Genomic DNA, 19996 nt, shown 5'->3' with positions numbered 1-19996 from the left:
ATTATATAGTATTCGAAACATATAATACTTTGTACAACAGTAAGATTTTGCTGCATTATTATCCTGACACGTTCATTATATTGTTATGATCCAACATGTTTCGGAATTTTCAACTGCTTTCTTAGATAAAAAGATTAGAATAAGTAAAATCAAACATAATTGTCTAATCTTTCCTTGCTTTACTTAATTGCAGATTTGCAGCCATTGCAGGACAGGGATATCAATCATCGTACTATTTAAAGAGTCATGTTTTGGGTACGTAAATTTTCGATTCTCTTGAGTTTATTATGAGAAACCAATGTACGGGCCAGCTAGTTTAGTTGGTTGGTGGTCTTGAGGTGATACATAATACGTGATATCAAATCTTGTCTAATTTCTACCATTAAGGTTCTTTATAGACCAAAAAAATGTGAAACAAAATTATCATTACTACATTACTAAGAAGGCATTTGACATTGTTAAAGGTCATACAGTACATTTTAGATCAATATAATCATATTACAATTATCTATCAGAATGATAAATTCTAAGTACACGAAAAACCATATCCCCGTAATCACAATTTCTTTCGTTTACCCTTCTCCCTCATACATACATTTTCTCAGGCAAACCTCCAAAAATAAATTACAAATTGTCAGACACACTGCTAGATATGTGACAGGCTTTCCAACGACTGACTTTACCTTGGTGAAATAACAGGCGGCGAGGAATGATCAGGTGAATGCGCGGTCACTGGTAGCTACGGTCAGACCTCAATGATTCAGATGCAGAATTAACCTCCATCACCTGCTGCTGCTGCATCAAATGCATTCCCTCTTGATCTGCCACATTCCATACCTTCACAGACTTGTCAAGACTTCCACTGTATACAATATACCGTTGACCTTTAGCCTCCTCGTCATCCTCTACAGCCAAGCATTTAACAGGTCCGTTGTGGCCGGTTAAGACAGACAGGCAGGTATGAATTGTTCCTTCCCTGCGCCACACACAGATTGTCTTATCAGCTGACCCTGTAAACACGAGCCGAGCTCTAGCAGCCAGGCACAGAACAGCCAACTTGTGACCCCTCAGGACTCCACCGTGTGCAAGATTCTTCTCCCTCTCCCAGAAATTGACCATCCCATCGCTTGAACCACAGTAGACTATGGATCCGGTTGGGTCTACGGCGAGGGCAGTAACTGCACATTCCTGCTTCAGAAGTGTCTGCATGAAGAAATGTTTCGTAACCTTCCCCTGCATTTCTCTTCTCCATACCTTCACTGTTCCATCTGCAGACCCTGTGAAAACCATACCCTCCGAACTCGTGACAACCGAATTCACCGCATCCTCATGGGCAGCTACCGACTCCAAGCACCTGGAGTCGGATATCCTCCAAACCTTAAACGTCCGGTCCCACGAAGACGAGTATAATATCCCTTGTTCGGCGTTCATGCTAAGACATGATATAGCATCCGAATGCTTGATCCATAACGAACTACGATGCCTCTTCACCTCAACATAATTGCTTGGTCTAATAGACGCCTTAAACAAGTCCTTCAATGTTGGCAATGAACCTGACCGTTTATGGATACTAGGATTCTTAGGCGACACCTTCCAAACTCGGATCTTACCGTCTTGATGACCCGTAAAAATCTTCCCACCTGCTATAACAATGGCCTTAACCAATCCAGAAGCGGACTTAAACCCGGAAAATTCCTTAAGATTTTTCCAAACACGAATATTCTTACTGTCGGACCCTGTATACAACAAGTCCCCCTTGGTAGCCAAGGAGTAAATGTGGCCTTCTTCTCGGACAAGCGATCCAATAAGCGAGCTAAGCTGGCCGGAATCATCAGATTGTTGAGACCAAGGGGATTTGGCAAAAGGGGACACCTGATTCCAAGGGGACATCATCATAGGAGACATCTCCGCGCTCATCTTTGGTACTTCGTCGATGAACGAGTTCCCTCCCATCGTCGAAAAGCTGCTTTGTCGAGCCATACACTCGCTCCCGTCCGCGCTCATCCTCGGAATGTTAGGATCAGAATGCACCACCATGTTGGGAGAATGATGATACATACTTGCTATTCTTTTTTGTGATATTATCTCCCTTTTTCCTCTCCCAAGAAAAAAAAACCAAATTATAAATCAACCATCAAATAAATAAATAAATGAAAACAATAAAAATAAAAATAATGGAGAAATAAATTAGTATAGTTATTTTTAAAGAGAAAAGAGAGGAGAAAGAGATGGTTGTTGAAAGACAGAGAAGGTGGTTAAGAAGTAGTTAGGATGATAAAGGGAGAAAAGGCGGGAGAGAGAATTGGATTAAATATAGAAAATATCAAAATTCATTTAGTTGGTGACACGTATAGATATTATAATTAGTTAAATTAATTAACTTGTAAAAATAATCCCCGTAAAATATGGGTGGGGACGCGTTATTTTAATTTTATTATAATTATAATTATAATTATAATTATTAAATAAAATCTTAATTTCTGATTTTACAAATAATTAGATATGTTGATGAGATCATATAAATGTTGGTAGGAATAATAATAATTGAATGGACGTGCTTATTTGTACATCGCTGGATTTTGGAGAATTTTCAGGCCAATATATTCGATTGTGTAGTACGAGTACATCTTTTTTGTATGGATATTGGATAATATATAAACCCATAATAATGAATATGGATTTTAAGCCATTATTGGACTAGTTTAAGAGAAGTGAAGATGTGAGGAATTATGAGATGTTCTTATATGAAGGGGTGTTGATGGGACGTCGGAAAACCATGTGATAAATGAAATCGAACTAGTCAATATACATATTTTTTTTTCATGGGCTTAATATACAAAATAAAGGGTTTTTTTTTTTTTTGACATCGTTTGTAATGCTTTATTTGGTTAAGATTTAAGTTTATATGAATTTGAATTTGAGATATTAATGAGCTGAGCTGAGCTGAATCGAACAACTCATACAAGATTTGTACGTAAAGCTCACTAGCTCGCCAAAAACTTGAAAAATATTATTTTATGTATAAAAATTATTAATCATTAATTTTTTATTAATAAATTTGTTATATGGAGTAGTAATCTATTACAACCAATTTATTAACAATTAATTTGTTACATGGAGTAGTAATCTATTAACAATTACTTGTATATACAAGTAAAATGTGGAGTAGTATATAGTCAAAGTATTTTTTTTTTAATTAACAATTACAACCAATTTATATTTGACTAAATTACAATTCATGTAACCAGTATGATAATCTCTCCGTCCCTAAATTATATTCCTATTTCTAGCATTTATTCTTCACATAATATATAGAGATAACGAGCGCCCCGGGGCGTTAGATAAAGATAAATTATATTGGTTGAAATGGTATTAAGGTAGGAGTTCATGACAAAATCACGCGTCATTCGATGTAATTAATGTTAATTTTACTCTAATATTTGCACTTTAATTTTCTTATCTAACGCCCCGGGGGCGCTCATTATCTTTTGCCTTATTAGAAATAAGGTGAACAAAATGGGGCTGATAATAGTGTACTACTACTCCGTATATATCTTACTAGATGAAGCCCGTGCGATGCACGGTTTGTTTGATTTTTTTTTTAATAATGTCTTTTTTTTTTTTTTTTTTTTTTTTTTTTTTTTTTTTTTTTTTTTTTTTTTTTTTTTTTGTATATATGAGCCTAAAATTTGTTATATATTTGGATAAAATTCCTAATATTAAAAGATAATATATAATATTTAATTAATTTAAACTTAAAAATCTCATTCGCCAATTTTGCATACATGGCATTTAAATTATTTAATTCTAAAAGAAATTAATAATCTCTTATTTAATTGGTTACTACTAAGATTTATAATCCTACATGACACGTTGAGAAAATTAGATCCTACGTGGCTCTCTAAAAACTCGGGAAAAAACTCCCATTTATATATATATTAGATTTTTGCACATTTTTTATTTCTTATACCACCATTCGATGTACTTATTCCCATTTATCAAAATATTTGCATATTTGCAATGCAAAAACCACTTCTGAGTTCCAATGCAAACATTTCTGTTTATCATTTCTAATAAGCCGAAGAGAACACACTTTTAAGTAAACTCTATTCATAAGAGATATTCTCACTAATTACCAAAAGTCCCTAATAGAGCTTACTAGGGTGTCTATTACTGTAGATATTTTGTATGTGGATTGAATTAAGGTTAAATTCAATTGAATTTGAACACGCATTAATGATTTCTCATAAATTAAGCAATTTTGAAACATGTATGATTTCCAACTATTATTATTTTACATTTATAACTGCATTTTTATTGGAAATTATACAATTTAAATATTCAATGTTAGGGAATGATAAAATTACTAATGTTATTTTTTTATTATGAGAAATTATTCAACTCATAAAAAATAAGAGTACAAATACAATTACTTAAAAAAAAAAAAAAATGCAGCCATATATAGGCCTAGGTTAACCCAGTAACAAGAGTAACAAGTAACATGGGAACGTGATATGAAACTTGTCCAGAAATCTTTGCAGAAGAATTCCTGAAGACACTTTTCATATATCAATCCATTAAAATAACCTGTCAAATCAATAAAAAAAATTAATTATATTTCAAAAACAATCTAATTTCGCGCCATTTTACTGATTCTTCCCTTAAATCCCAAAAAACCCATTAAAATTCCCACTCATTTTCATCACCAATGGCAAAATTATCAGTACCAAAAACCCTAAAATCATGTCAAAAACCCCAAAAAAAACCCTCTTTTGTCTGACATTTTCGAGCAAAAAAACCTTCAAAAATGGCCGATTAAGGTGAAATTTCCAGGTTGGAAAAAACCCCATAAAAATTGGGCTAATTGGGTCGAGAAATTATCACTCAAATTCGCCAAAATATGGGAATTAACAGGTATTTGTGATGGAATTCTTTCTTCTTTACATGAAATTAAACCTAACCCAGATATAATTCTGGGTTTAGTTGAATATTGGAGTTCTGTAACTAACACTTTCCATTTTCCATGGGGTGAAGCTACCATTACTTTGGAAGATGTAAATGTTTTGTATGGTTTGCCTGTTTTAGGAGAAAATGTGAATTTTTCTGCTTTTGATGGTTCATATAAAAATCTGGAATCAAAATTGCATAGTGTAAAAAATGCTCTGTCAATTAGTAGTAATGAAAGTAATGGTTGGATTAAGTATTTTAATGAGCAGAATGATGAAATGGAACATGTAGGATTTTTGGCATTTTGGCTTTCTAGGTTTGTGTTTCCTGTCATTGATGATGGATCAGTAGGATCACATGGTTTTCCGGTTGCTATTCGCCTTGCTCGAGGGGCGAGGATCGCTCTTGCTCCTGCTGTTCTTGCTTGTTTGTATCAGAATATGACCTTTCTTACTCTACATGCTGCTGATTTTGATTCTGCTAAGAAGGAGGTTTCTGTTCCTGGTCCATTTCAGATTTTGCAACTTTGGGCTTTCGAAAGATTTCCTTTGTTAGGGTCGAAATTAGCTAGGCCTTTGAGTTCAGGGCAGCCTAGGATTGGTAGGTGGGATAAGGTGAGATTTAAGGGGAGTTTGGTTGATGTTAGAAAAGAAATAAGATCGTCGAGTGAGAGTTTTTGTTGGCAGCCTTATGCTTTAGATTTGGTGAATTGGCCGTATAGGTCTATTGGCCTTGATGTTGGGAATATATTGTGTGGTTATTTGGGTGATGTTGATGATGAATTGAAAGCGTTTCGAGTGTGTTTGCTACCTCAGGAGTTGATTGGGATTGATTGTACTGCAACTTATCAGCCTCATAGAGTCATGATGCAGTTTGAATGTGGTCAATCTGATCATAAGGTTAAGGTTAAGGTTGATGCTGGATTAACTAGGCCTTTGAAATCAGGAAATGTCAGACTGCTTAATGTTAAAAAGCCATCTGAAGTGAATAATAACATACCAAGGGAAGGATCAATTAGTGTTCATGGAAACGCGATTATTGAAGGCCTTGAGCAGGTGTGCAAGGATGATGATCATAAGAGGCCAATACTAACAAGTGACGTGAAAACAGAATCAAATTGTAATGAGGGCAGTGATTCACTTGAACCAGCAGCTACTGTTAGTCCTGTGAGTGAAATCCTGAATGTTTCGGGTGGTGAGACTGGTAACAATGGTACAAAGGATGAAGTACAAAGTCTGGAAGGCCTGGTGGTTATGGATTCAGATGACGAGATGGCAGAGAAACCGGAGTGCAAAGATGTTATCCTGTCAAGGAGTAGTACAAAGAAGCTGAAAAGAAGAATTGGGGATTCGTCTGATTACCCCTTGTTCATCAATGGCTCAAACAAGGCTGTCAAAAAGGTAAAAAAGTTCGGTATCTCGTTTGGGAGTCCAATTGATGTTGAGAATTACTGGCTGTGATGATCAATGGTATGTCACTCGAATTTTGTACATTCTGATTTGTTTTTCAGTATGAAAATGCATGTAGCTATGTGCTTTGATCTTTTTGTTGGTGATTAATGCATTAAGCTGCTATTTGCAGTTTTGCCTAAATTGAGAAAATCTTTTTTTTTTTGCAACTGTCCAAGCATTCTTCATTAATTAAGCACAACTATGCTCACTAATTATGTAACCTATGCTATCCCTTAAACCCGAAAATAGGAAAGAAATAGTGTAGCATTATGTTGGTGTTACCTAATTTGCTAGTATATGTTCGGTATGGGCTCACAATTAGCTATGGTTACATGAAAAAGAAGCACAACTTAATATCACGCCTCGAATCATAAGGGCTACCAGGAAACCAAAATAATATTTTCTACCATACTCCCTTTTATTAATAATGGCTTTGACAATGTACAATGCACAACAATCAAAACTTCACTGGCCTTTGAGCTACTAGGAAACCAAAAGGAGTTGCCATAGGCCCATAGCTTCGCCTATTTCTGCCTTACACGGGTCACGGCCTCACCACCACCATATGCCTATAACATTTAGTCCCTGCAGGTTGCAGCAAGAAAGCAGGGATGCCCTCACGAGTCACAGCCTCACCACCACCATGGCATCACCAATATCGGCCATAATTGATAAATTGACATTCACTTTGACCCTTCTGTCTGAATGTTTGATTGTGGGAGCCCTCCTTAGAACCACACTTGCATATTTCTTAAAATCAGCCAAAAATTGCTCTTCTAAATTTGGTTTTAAGTATAAACAGATTTCATTAGGGTTTTAATTTGTGAACGAAATTGCTTAATTTCGCAAGTGCTTACACAGTTACACTACATGAAATCAACAGGAACAAAAAGAAAAAAGATCAATTGATCAAAATATGCATACAATTATCACACAAGATTGTTGAAACCATTCAAATAATAACGTGCCATAGAGTTGTACATCAGATTTATAAAGATAAAGAAATCTTGCAATAATACTTCCATTTATGCAATCATATATAAACTTCACATATCAGATATCTAACAGTTTTACTACAAACAAAACACCAAATTTGGTTCTAAGTTTTCTTGGGGATCACGTTGTCTTCAGTGTCCTGCTCTACAGCAGCCTCTTTAGGAACTTTAGCTGGCTCTTCATCAATGTCTTCATCTAGAGAAATATCCTGACTCGAATCATCCTCATCATCACGAAAGTAAGCAATCAACTCTTCGTCGGTCACCTTATCCCAGCCCTTAGGACAGCGGATGCGGATACGCTCAGTGGGTAACACCACACGCATTCTTGGTTTCTTGTAGAACTTCTTCGGTGCTACATTGGGTTTATACGACTGTATTTTAATGATCTCCACCTTCTTCACCCTTGCACGATCACGACCACGATCATGAGTACAACCATGACGACTACTACTAGCGTCACCGTGGAGGGGTGGAGGCAAATCAGAAGATTTGGGACTCATACTAGAAAGTTAAGAAGGAAATTGATGTGTTTTGAATAGTAATTAAAATCACCTACAAAAATAAAGACTTGGAAATATACAAGAACAATTTGATAATGGAATTGAGTTATTTATAAAGGAAAACTAAAACCATAGTTAGCCGACTTTCTTAAAAATAATTGAGGAAAATTTGATTTTTATAGATTTATTTGGACTAAAATTAAGAGGATAATTTTACTAAGAGTAGATTATACAAAAGTACTTTTTTACTTTTAATGGTTTAAGAGGATAAGGGCTTTTGTTTCCTTAATAAATAAATAAGCAAGAGAAGGGGTTTTTGGAAAGTTGGGAAATTTACGTATGAGTTAAGGCCTTGAATCCCAAGTTTCCAGCCTTACATGTATATTTTATTAGGAAAATGTTATACTTGAAAATAGTAAAAAGTTAAGAAATTATCAAACGTTAAGAAATTATAAGCATTAAATTTAGGAAAATGCTATACATAGCCCTAAGGGCTACATATAAGCATTTAATTTACTCTTGAAAATTGTTTAAATTTAGAAAATCATGACAAAAACACACTAATTACACCGATTTGCGCGTGTTTTTGTCATGAATTCCTAACTTTATACATTTTCCAAGAGTAAATTCAATGCTTATATATAGCCCTAAGGACTATGTATAGCATTACCCTTAAATTTATACTTGAAAATCGTAAAAAATAAAGAAATTATCAAAATATAAACATTAATAACACTGATTTACGCGTGTTATTGTCATGAATTCCTAATTTTATATAATTTCCAAGAGTATATTTAATGCTTATATATAGCCTATAACCCGTTTAATTACAGTGAAATCAATGCATAGAAAAATTTAATTTGTGAAAAAAAAAATAGGAAAAAAAAAATTGAAGGAAATATTTAATCAAATATGAAAAGAGTATGAGGAATAAATTTTGAACCTTTTCAATCGGAAAAAAAGAAAGAACAGAAAAGATGGAGGAAGTACAGTTTTGTAAGATAGATGGTTGCATATCCATGTAGCATAACTATTGCATGGAACATTCTCTTGCTTGCTTAATCATAAAGATAATTCTTTGTAACCAAAAGTAAAATAAAATTATATCCAAATATTTTGTTCACTTAATTTACATTAATATGAGGAAAATAAGTTTAGATATGGTTAGTTTACATAAAATAAATGTAGCAATAACAGGTTTAAATTATTTTGAGAAGGAATTAATAGAGGTTAAAAAGCCAAGGAGTGCATGGTTCGTGCAGGCGGATGCACGATCCACATGGTGCATCTCTTCCCAAAAAAAAGCGGAAAGAACATTACATAGAAATATAAAGAACATTTAATTTAAGTGAAAAGAACATATTATAGAATTGTAAAGAACATTGTATAGAAATGTAAAGAACATTAAGTTAAAGTGCAAAGAACATGTTATAAAATTGTAATGAACATAATGTGCAGTTAAATAATGTTCTTTATCTTCATGTTCTTTGATTATCAGAATAATGTACTTTTATTTGTGACATATGTTAATTGTTTATTTTGAAATATTCTTTGAATTTTGTCTTTAGATTATGGTGGTTTAATAAAAATAATGTTCATTACAATATCTCGTGTCAAGCCGGGAAAATGTAGTGGGCTTTTCGGGTTTTTTCAGACCGAGTTTGGATTTTTTTTAACTAAAAATGCATTTTTAGGCTTGTCTAAACCCGCCCTATTTTCGGGCTTGATCGGGCCGGGTCGGGTCAGGTCGGGCCAAAGTTGATCACCTCTAATTATCATGTTTTTAATTAATATTACGGATGTTCTTTAGATATACATATAAAGAACATGAAATTGGATGTTTTTTTTTACAAAATAGGTATATGTTCTTTATAAAAACAACTGTATGTTCATTACTATACAGCTATATGTGATGTTCTTTATGAAATAGCTATATGTTCTTTACAAAATAAATGTATGTTCTTTACTAAACAACGGAATGTTCATTCCGTGTTTTTAAAGAGAAAACGGATGCACGGAGCATCGTGCATCCGCCTCCATAGAAAAAATTTCAATAGCGAAGTTCAACTTACAACTAAAATATATTATAATTAGATCAAATAATTTCTATGAAGTGTTTCCAAAAAAAAAGAAAAAAAAAAATCTATGAAGTACTATACTAAATTTTAATAAGATCTTCATAATACCACACTATTCTTTTATCACTATTGAGTCCATGAGAAAATTTATATGTAAGTGGTATGTTGTCCCACATTGATTGAGTTTATAAGTGAGAGTTTGTATTGAGATGTGTATCCCACATTGAAGAAATAAGAATATTGTATCCACTTTATTTTTTTTTTTTTTTTTTTTTTTTGAGGAATATTGTATCCACTTTATAAGGCTAAGGGACTACTTCCCTCATTTCCATATGGTTTTGAGTGTAAAGTGGACAGTTGTGACCCAGGCTCATTTAACAATCACGCTTGCCAATGCATAATTTTAACAATTAATATTGCTAGATACAGGAGAAGCTTTTGTAAAAAAAAAAAGAGTAAACTCAGAGAAGAATTATACTTCGTATGTAATTTTGGAGAAGAATATGCAAATAAGGAGTCAAAGTATATGTAACAAATTTATACTACTCCCTTCGTCCCCAAAATTTCGACCCTTTTGGCCTAATTTTATTTCTAAAATGATCAACCCATTTGCATTAAAATACCCATCAATTTACAATAATATTTGTGTAAAATTTGCTTCTCCATATAAATTTTTTGTTTTTTCATATATTTTTAATATTTTATCTTTTCAATATGTTTTTATTTATTTTTATTTAAATTTCTTAATAATCGCTAAATCAACCCAAAAGGGTTGAAGTTTTGAGGACAGAGGGAGTAATATATTAAAAGGCGTTTCTAACAACGTTCACGTGTCACGTAAACTCTTCTCATCACGCCACGTCACCCATGCAACTACTCATAACGCCATGAAGCTCTCCCTTCCATTTGTTTTCATTACATGTCATGCACTTATAATAATAATAATAATAATAATAATAATAATAATAATAATAAATAATAAATAATAGAACTAATAATTGTGTTGCCACCAAACTATGTGATTTTTTATGTGATCTTTTGAATACAAAATATTACTCTGTATAACATATGACATTATGATCAACAAATTTAATTAGAAAAAAATTGGATCATAAATTACAATATATATTACTGAATTACTGATCAGTTCCATGTAATAATACGGGGCATCGCCCAGGCCCAAAAACTAGTGTAATTTTATTAACCGTCTTGCTAACGAAAGCCCTAAGCGTTAGATAAGCATATGGGGTAAAGAGGTGGGATTATTTATGGAATTTGGAATTATTTTGAAAAGATGTGTCAAAAATGGAATTATTCTTTTCAATTTTTTAAAGGCAATTAACGTTAATAGGGGCAAATAAGTAAATAAATATTTTAAAGAGTATAATTATTCAAATTATTTTTATCTCAATATACTTTAATGGTAAGTTTGGAAAAAGGAGATGTATGAAAATTTATAATGATAGTACGGAGTATTACACTATTACACTACTCATTAATCCACTTTCCCTTATTATCCAAAGTTAAAATATTTGTTGTAAAAAAAACAAAAATCGTACTTCGTACCGTATCACCCAAATTGATTTCAACAAACAAACAAAGCAAGACCACCTTCCAATTTCCATTCACCTTGTTTGTGCTTCAGTACTACCCACACCATTCTTCACCTTCAACCCAAAAAAATGGCAGAACACTCTCAAACTATCATGGAGGAGAGAGAAGAACTCATGGTTTCTTCCAATGGAGGAAAACCCACCAAAAAAATCGCACATTTCATCAAACCCACTTTTGATTTACTCGATTCTACCCCAAATTTACCCTCAATTTCTCTCCCATTTCGACCCAATTTAATCGATTGTACTTTCAATGGTTGGAAAAACCCAAGAAAATCATGGGTTTCATGGGTTGATAAACTTCATTCATCTTACCAATTTATCTGGAAAAGAGCAGGAATTTATGAAGCAATCCTTTCATCAAAGTATAAAATCATCAGAAATGAAGATTTGTTCTTTAGTTTGGCTGAAAGATGGTGTTGTAACACAAATACTTTTGTTTTTCCTTGGGGTGAAGCAACAATTTCTTTGGAAGATGTTATGGTTTTAGGAGGGTACTCTGTTTTAGAGGACTCTGTTTCCAAGTCTGATAATACTGATCATTTTGCTGTTATTGAGAATAAATTGATTGATGCACATAAAGAGATGTCAAAGGGGCCATCTCAGAAGGCTTTACATGGTCAGTGGATGAAGTATTTCATGGAACACGGGCTCGATTCCGGTATCGAGCACGAAGCCTTCCTTTCTTACTGGCTTTCGAGGTTTGTATTGCCTACTTTTACTTATGATGTTATTGTGAAAAAGTATTTTAAGATTGCTATTATTCTAGCTAGTGGATTTCAGAGGTCTCTTGCTCCTGCTGTATTGGCTAGTATTTATAGGGATTTGAGTTTGTTGAAATCTACTATGGTGAATTCTGTTGGTATTGAAGGTGATGGATTTGATGATCTTGTTAAGGTGACTGTTTGGGCACCTTTGCAATTGGTGCAGGTTTGGGCTTGGGAGAGGTTCCCTGAGTTTCGACCGAGCCCGGTTTTGGTTCAATTGGGGGAGCCTAGGTTGGCTAGATGGCATGGTGTTAATGAGAGTGAGATAGGGAATGTGAGGCCCTTGTTGCTATCTGCTGGACATTCTTTCGAATGGCGGCCGTATTGTAAGGATGTTGATAATTTACCTTTGCCTATGTTTTATAGAGAATGTGAGGAGTGGGTCATAATAAATGGTGTTTTAGGGGATGATGTTAAATCGATGGTTCGATTTTTGAGGGTGTGTGACTTGGTGGGGTTGGAAACAATCGAAAAGTATAACCCGAATCGTGTAGCTATGCAGTTTGGGTTTGATCAAGATGTGCCTGAGGTAGTTAAGAGAGGTTTGTTGGATTCTGATGTACCGAAAAGGGAGCTTGTACAATTGGCTTGGATTAACTACACTAACCCTACAAATGATGAAATCTTGTATATTCCATCAAAGTTTTATGTGCCACAAGTTACCTTGAGGTACTTGAACTGGCTTCGTCAGGGTGTGTTAATGAAGCCAGCTGCCTGGTGTGGCGTCCTGAGGAAGAAGAGGAGTTCAAAAAAGAGATTGAGTGAAGAAATTAGGAAGGTGAATGATGCTATTGATAAGAGCATTGCAGCTCTTGACATAGATTTAAAGCCAAGATTTCTGACTCAAGTTTTTGGTAATGATCTCGATGTTCCTCCAGGATTCCCACCCAAGTCTAATGCTTCCTCCGAAAAGGCATTTGTGCATCCTGGATTGACACAGAATAGCAATGCTGATCATTATTTCGAGCTGCCTCCTAGTTTCATTCCAAAGACTGTTGGTAACAAGTTTGATGTTCCTGTAGTTTTGCCTCGCGAATCTGTTGTTGCTTGCAAAGAGGCAGATGTGCCCTCTGGATTTACAACTATGAGTAATGTTGGTAATATATTGAATGTCCCTCCTGGTTTTACGCCGAATAGTGTTGGCAATAATCATATTTCTCCTTCAGGATTTCCACAAAGATCTTGTGAGCAACCTAAGTTGGGTGTTGAGAAAAAGGATGGGTATAAATTGCAGTCTGAAGTTCTGGTAAAGAAAGAATGCATTGAATCCCCTGAAAATAGGCAGCAGTTGCTAAATTGTTCTTATCAGACCTTACATACTTCACCTGTTGAGATAGAGTCCAGACCAGCAAAGTCATTGAAGACGAAACCTGGAGAAAAATTGCAGAAGAGTGAACTGGTGGCGTGTGGATTTCAGCAGACAAATGATGGTGCATCTATAGAGGTTGCAAAAAATGGGGGTTGTGGAAGAGACGGCGAAGATGAAGATCAGTCTATTCTAGCCAAGAAAGCTGAAATGCAAGAGATTGACAAGTTGATTGCTCAATATACAAGCAAAATCAAACAGAATTTTTTGTTCTAAGCCATCATTTTAGCTGATGCATATATTGAACCGATCTAGGTAGTAGATATTAGTATGTTATTGCACTAAACCTTACAACATTAAAGCTGTTTTCATCAAAGGTTTGTATATATGGATGATAACAGTAGGTTGAGTAGAAGTCTGATGTGATTTCTCTTTGGTAAATCATTGAGCTGATACAAAAATTACATGTGAATCATACTGAATGTTGCGAAAATCTGATCTTGAATTAGTGCATATATGAATATATGTTGGTTTGTTTTTACCCTTTATGAACATATGATCTTGAAGCCATCGAATTGAACTGTCTGTTGTATACTCATATCTGCTTATAATGTATGATATGCTGGGTGGTTAGTTCTTGAGAATATTGAAAATATTTTGATCCCTTTTTCCATACATTGCCTTTTTCTACCAGCCAAAATTCTAAATTCTCCTCCCTTTGTTATTGTTGTAATTCATCGTGTATAGTATTGTTGATAATATATAAATCCCTGACTTATTTTAAATACCCTCGACTAGAACAGAAATCCTCTGTTATTATATACGAAGTATGAGTAATTTCTTGTCCACTTAGTATAAAATGGATGATGGACACTGCTTGATTAATGTTTAATGTCATGGTTTCCATTTTATGGTTCAACATAACAAGAGTTGATTCAAGCTTGTTGTTACCAATTAATATTAGTAACACGTTATTGTACAAACCTTATATGCAGTGGTTGTGTTTACTAATCACTATAGGAGTATAGGCTACACTCCGAGGATAAACAACTAAAGGCAATAAGTTAAGGGGATGATTGTTCGAGTATTTTTTGTACTAACTCGATAGTATGAATAATCGAGCTAATGCATCACCATTGGCATCGCGTATCTTATCTTTATCAATTTCAACTTTCAAGCTAACATCCCAAGGTGTTAGTACAAAATCGAAACAGGGGAAATACTCTTATAGCCTCTTAAAACACATTACTAAACAGATTATAAATGAGTTCATTAATGAAGCAGAATACATTATTAGATATAGTCCCATCACAACAGGTTCACAGTTGCTATATATAGGTGTTGGCTATAGTAAAATAATGAAAGATTGAGTTATTAATGCATGAAAGACATTTTATTTTTTTTGAAAGATAATGCATGAAAGACTTAAAACCATTTTTACTGGTATCTTACAATAAAAGTTGATAGAGATGTTTACTTTTAAGAGATTCAAAAAAAAAAAAAAAAAAAAAAAAAAAAAAAAAAAGATGTTTACTTTTAGGAATCTCTGTACAAAAGATTTTGTGTTGTTTTATCCTTGTCTTTCTGAAATTGAACACTGGTTAATGTTTGGTTTTTAGCTGTTGGGTGGACAGTGTCTTATTATAGTTTATTGACTTTTATCACCAAATGGGCAAATGGTGTAAATGTGTAATCCCTATTACTGCCAGATGATGAACCTAGTTTGAACATACTTTTATGGAATTTATACTTTTATGAAATGCTTCATAACAATATTAGGTATGGAGTATTTAGAAGAAAAAAAACAAGTTTTTCATTGATAATTCAAGTGGCATGCATTAAATAAATCATCAACTTCTTATAAAATATAAGCCTTACAATTGTTGATTTATTTACAAAAATGTCATGCTTACGAACCAGTTTTATTGATGATTTAGTTACGATTCTGCCACAATTTGGTTATCAATGAGGTAAAGTATTAAACTAAACCAAAAAAAGATATTAAACAGATTGAGCAATTATGGCCTCTTTTGTTGTGGGCTGCCCAACAAAGAAAAATAGAGATATGCATGCTCTATAATCTACTCGTAGGTGCTTGTTTTCTACACATGCAAATTTATTTTTCATATGAAGTTGTATAAATTTAGGGCTTGTTCACTTCACTTTAATTTCATTTCAATTCAGTTTAGCTCTTAATTTCCTTCTCTCATAAAATATTTAGTTCAGTTCAGTTTAATTCCAATAAGTTCAATTCAGTTCAGCTCCACTCAGTTCACTTTACTTCAACTTCAATCAATTCAGTTCAACTCAATTCAATAAATGTGAACAAACCCTTATGAAAAAATTATTTTTTTCAAAGAAATTATTTTATATCCTTGCTCATATGAGAACTTAATATAAAACCCTCACTTTAATACGATTGACTAAAGAGAGTGATAGTTTATTTTCTATATATTGTGGGAGGATTAAATTCACTAAAATTTCACTTTTCTCATTTTTTTTCCATCACCAACCAAAACATGCATTGAATAGGGAATCAGGAGGTAAATTGAGAAAGCAAATTTTGATGTGAGAGAAACCATTAAATCTAATTTACATTGAATAGTTCACTTTTTCACAACAAATCAAATCAAAAAAATTAAAAAAAAATAAAAAAAAAAAAAGAAAGAAGGAGAGAGAGAAAAAAAAGGGAACAAAGTCATTAATGTGGCATTGGGAAGCTAAGAGAGAATATTGACTAAACATTAAAATCATGCATGGAGAAATTCAAATGAAATTGTATACTAAGTAATAAATTATATGAAAAATAAACTCCATAATTAATTTTGTTACATTTTCAATTAATAAAGGAAAATTAATGAAATTTATAATATACTCTGTATATACAAAGATTTCGAATGGAAATAAAACTTTGAATTTACTTAGGTCTCGTTTAAATTAATGTAAACATTTTCAATAAAAAATTAGTTTTGTTTGGATTTGAAAATATTTTACACTAAAGGAAACCTTAAACATATTTGTTATTTTAGCTTAAGAACAAAGAGTAAGACTGCGGCGATGCGAAATCTACTTCGAATCCAAATCCTGCTACATACGTCATGGATTACGTTTAATTTGTCACGAAACTAAGGATTCAAGTGCTTTTAGTAATTTATACTTCAACTTGTTTGTTTCGACAAAAATACGAGTTTATTATCAATTAAAAAAATTGTAAAAAATTAACAATTTTTCATAAAATTAGGACCTCCTACTTGTTAATGGTTGTATAAATGTTGTCATTCATAATTATTTATGAGGTAAATCGTTTGATTCATTAAGGTATATTTAATTTATATGATTCATACGGAGTAACTTTCTTTTAGTTAATGGTTGTATAAATGTTGTCATTCATGATTTATATCCTTATTTAAATTTGATTTTTGAAAGAATAACATATAATACTGCAATAGCTTTGTGAATAACTTTTTATAGTAGTTAAACATGAAGTTGTGGGTTCAAATGTTATACAAACCATATTTTTAACATAATTACAAACGCTTTTTAATGTATAATTACAGATATAGATTACATATTTATTGAAAAATGTAACTCGCTAAAGTAGTAGGAAAATCTAGTTAATCTACTATACCATAATACCAATTAAAAATTATGAAAAGACAATAGATTAGTGATGGGCTTTGGAGGTACAATTAACAAATAAACATAGACGTAAAGGGAACGAAATGCCTAGATTTTGAACAAAAAGAAGGAAAAAATGGTCAATAAAAGTGGCTTATCTGATCTTTAGCTTAAAAAATTAAATGAATTGACACTATTAATTATATATTTAAAATTTGTAATATAATGTGATTTCGGAAACTAAAAATATACTATAATTAAGTTGATCATCTTGTACTTCCTAGTTTTTATCTATAAATAGAAGCATTGACTATGAAATGAGATTATAATCTTCATTGTTCATTCCATCAACTAGATATACTCCGTATTAGCTTAATTTGTACTGTATCATCAAGTTCATAAAAATGGCGAAGATGTCAACCACTTTCTTCATCATAACCATTATGTTGGCAGTTTTTCTTTCAGGTAAGTACATACATACTTCCTAGTAACAACTAATAAGTCAACAACTAGATAGTGTACGTATTTCATTTATCCATAATTCATCACTATTTTTGATTGGGAAGGTATACAAAAAAGAATATATGATGTGATTGGCCGAGTTAGGTTGATGTGATTTTTTTTTTTTTTTTTTTTTTTTTTTTTTTGAAGGGGGGAGATGTGATTACATAGTGATGTGATTACTAGATAGTTAGGTTGATGTGATTACATAGTGGCGAATTCCTAATTTCTATATTTACTTCAATTTTTTGTTTTATATATATTTAAATTAAGGAAAATTTGCAAATTGCAGCCATTTAAAGTTTGTGTTTTGCAAATTGCAGCCATTAATTTTTTTTTTTTGCAAATTACAGTCCAAAAGTTCGTATAAATTGTAAATTGCAACCCGATTCAATTTTTTCATCGGTTTACAAGTTGAAAAATCTTCGGTTAAGGTTTTAGGGGTCATTTTAGCCCTTAGGGGCCCGAATTGAGCTCAGAATTAGCAAAAAAATAATGTAAGTATCTCGTTTTGCATAACAAAAATGTATCGATTTGTGGGAAACTGTAAATACGAGACACTTACGTTATTTTTTTTGCTAATTTCGAGCTCAATTCGGGTCTTTAAGAACTAAAATGACCCCTAAAACCTAAACCGAAGGTTTTTCAACATGTAAACCGATGAAAAAATTGAATCGGGCTGCAATTTACAATTTATACGAACTTTTGGGCTGCAATTTGCAAAAAAAAAATTTAAATGGCTGCAATTTGCAAAATAAGAACTTTAAATGGCTGCAATTTGCAAATTTTGTGTGGATCTAAGAACGGGGCTTAATCCAGGCCATGAGCCGCCCCATGATTTGATAATAAAGTATAATAATGAAATAAGCATGTATGTGTAACTTACTTCATCCGTTCTATTAATATTGTAACAATAGATTTTTTGCACTATTTATCACTCTTGTTTGACCATATAATATAATTTATACGTTAAGCAAAATATAGACATGTAGGATCTTGTTGGATTCGCCTCATAAAATACTTTCACATATCAACTTTTTTTTTTTTATGATATTTAATCTTACACAATTATAAATATTTAGCATATAAAATGTGCTTTGCGATGCATAATTTCATCCTTGTAGCAATATTAATAGAACGGATGAAGTATTAAAATTCAAATCTTAACAACAATAACCTCCATTTTCACCTTCCTTTGGGTTATCATATCTACAACTATCTATCATCTTAGCACCAATTAAGCTACATGCATGTATTCATTATTTACTTAATATTAGTTGATTTAATTATGATTAATGACTCAAATACATTAGACTATTAGAGATAGATGTCGCTTATATATGTAGTTTTCTTTCTTTTGTGCATTAAATGTTACTTAATTATATGGTTGTGTGATGTTCATCATGTTACAGCTCCAACATTGGCCCAAGTTGAGGAGAGTAACGTTGGTTCATGTAAGGTTGCCGGTGAATTTTGTGGAGGATTCGCCGGATTCGCTTGTTGTAAAGGATTAACCTGCGTTCTTGAAGGCACATTTCCAGACGCCGGAGGAGTTTGCAAGCGAAAATATTAACCCAATCGTTGAGTTTTCCTAATGATCAAGCTTCTCATCTTCTCATTTAATGATTTTAATAAATAATACTACGTAACCAATATGTTATAGGTGGTTTGTTTTCCTTCTGAGTTCATTTTCATGCAACTAACTCATTGTTGGTTACATCATTTATCAATTGTAGGGTTCTAAATAAACTACTATATGTGATATGATGTGTGAAGGTATATTTCAAACCATTATAGTGTACTATGATTGAAATAAATTTACTTCATATATGAACAACGGTGATATGATCTATGACTATTAATTTAATAACCCTCCAAATTTTAATGCCCTGGCCTGTCAATGAATGTGAACTAACTTTAACGGTTTAAAGTATTGTAGAACTGAGGTGTTACCATATTACCCAAGACTTGATATCAAATCTAGGTCTACGCTCATGGCTGATGATATCTCGGGTTTGGCACCACCAAAAAAAACAAAACCTACTACTCCTATCCAACTGACCTCATTAACACCTCCATATTTGTATAAGACACGCGTGCACACACACTGACACACACACAAAAGTGTATGGGCAAGACCTTCACTTAACTTGTTTATTAGTCTTTTCTAAGTAAAATTAATTTCAATTTGCTATCTAACAAATCCCAAACTTCATA

The 19996-nt window shown here is 32.8% G+C and overlaps 1 protein-coding gene and 1 long non-coding RNA gene across 2 annotated transcripts; one reads left to right on the top strand and one right to left on the bottom strand.

Moving 5' to 3' along the window:
- Positions 1-729: 729 nt before the first annotated feature.
- LOC145576869 (protein JINGUBANG-like) lies at positions 730-2107 on the bottom strand. The gene has a single exon (XM_081634569.1). It carries the CDS (start codon positions 2056-2058, stop codon positions 730-732), a length of 1329 nt encoding a protein of 442 aa, XP_081490695.1. The 5' UTR covers positions 2059-2107.
- A 14862-nt stretch (positions 2108-16969) lies between these two features.
- Positions 16970-19641, top strand: LOC145576868 (uncharacterized). Its single transcript, XR_014098571.1, has 2 exons — positions 16970-17743; positions 19192-19641. It is a non-coding gene; the product is annotated as an uncharacterized LOC145576868 (long non-coding RNA).
- Positions 19642-19996: the final 355 nt, after the last annotated feature.

This window comes from Chenopodium album, chromosome 13 (assembly GCF_948465745.1).
Source record: "Chenopodium album chromosome 13, dcCheAlbu1.1, whole genome shotgun sequence".
NCBI classification, from domain to species: Eukaryota; Viridiplantae; Streptophyta; class Magnoliopsida; order Caryophyllales; family Amaranthaceae; genus Chenopodium; species Chenopodium album.
Note: the sequence above shows the minus strand (reverse complement) of the source record. Positions and strands in the feature narration are given on the sequence as shown.

Excerpts from the sequence above, each read along its gene's own strand:
- LOC145576869 (XM_081634569.1), bottom strand. The coding sequence starts at position 2,058 with ATGTATCATCATTCTCCCAACATGGTGGTGCATTCTGATCCTAACATT.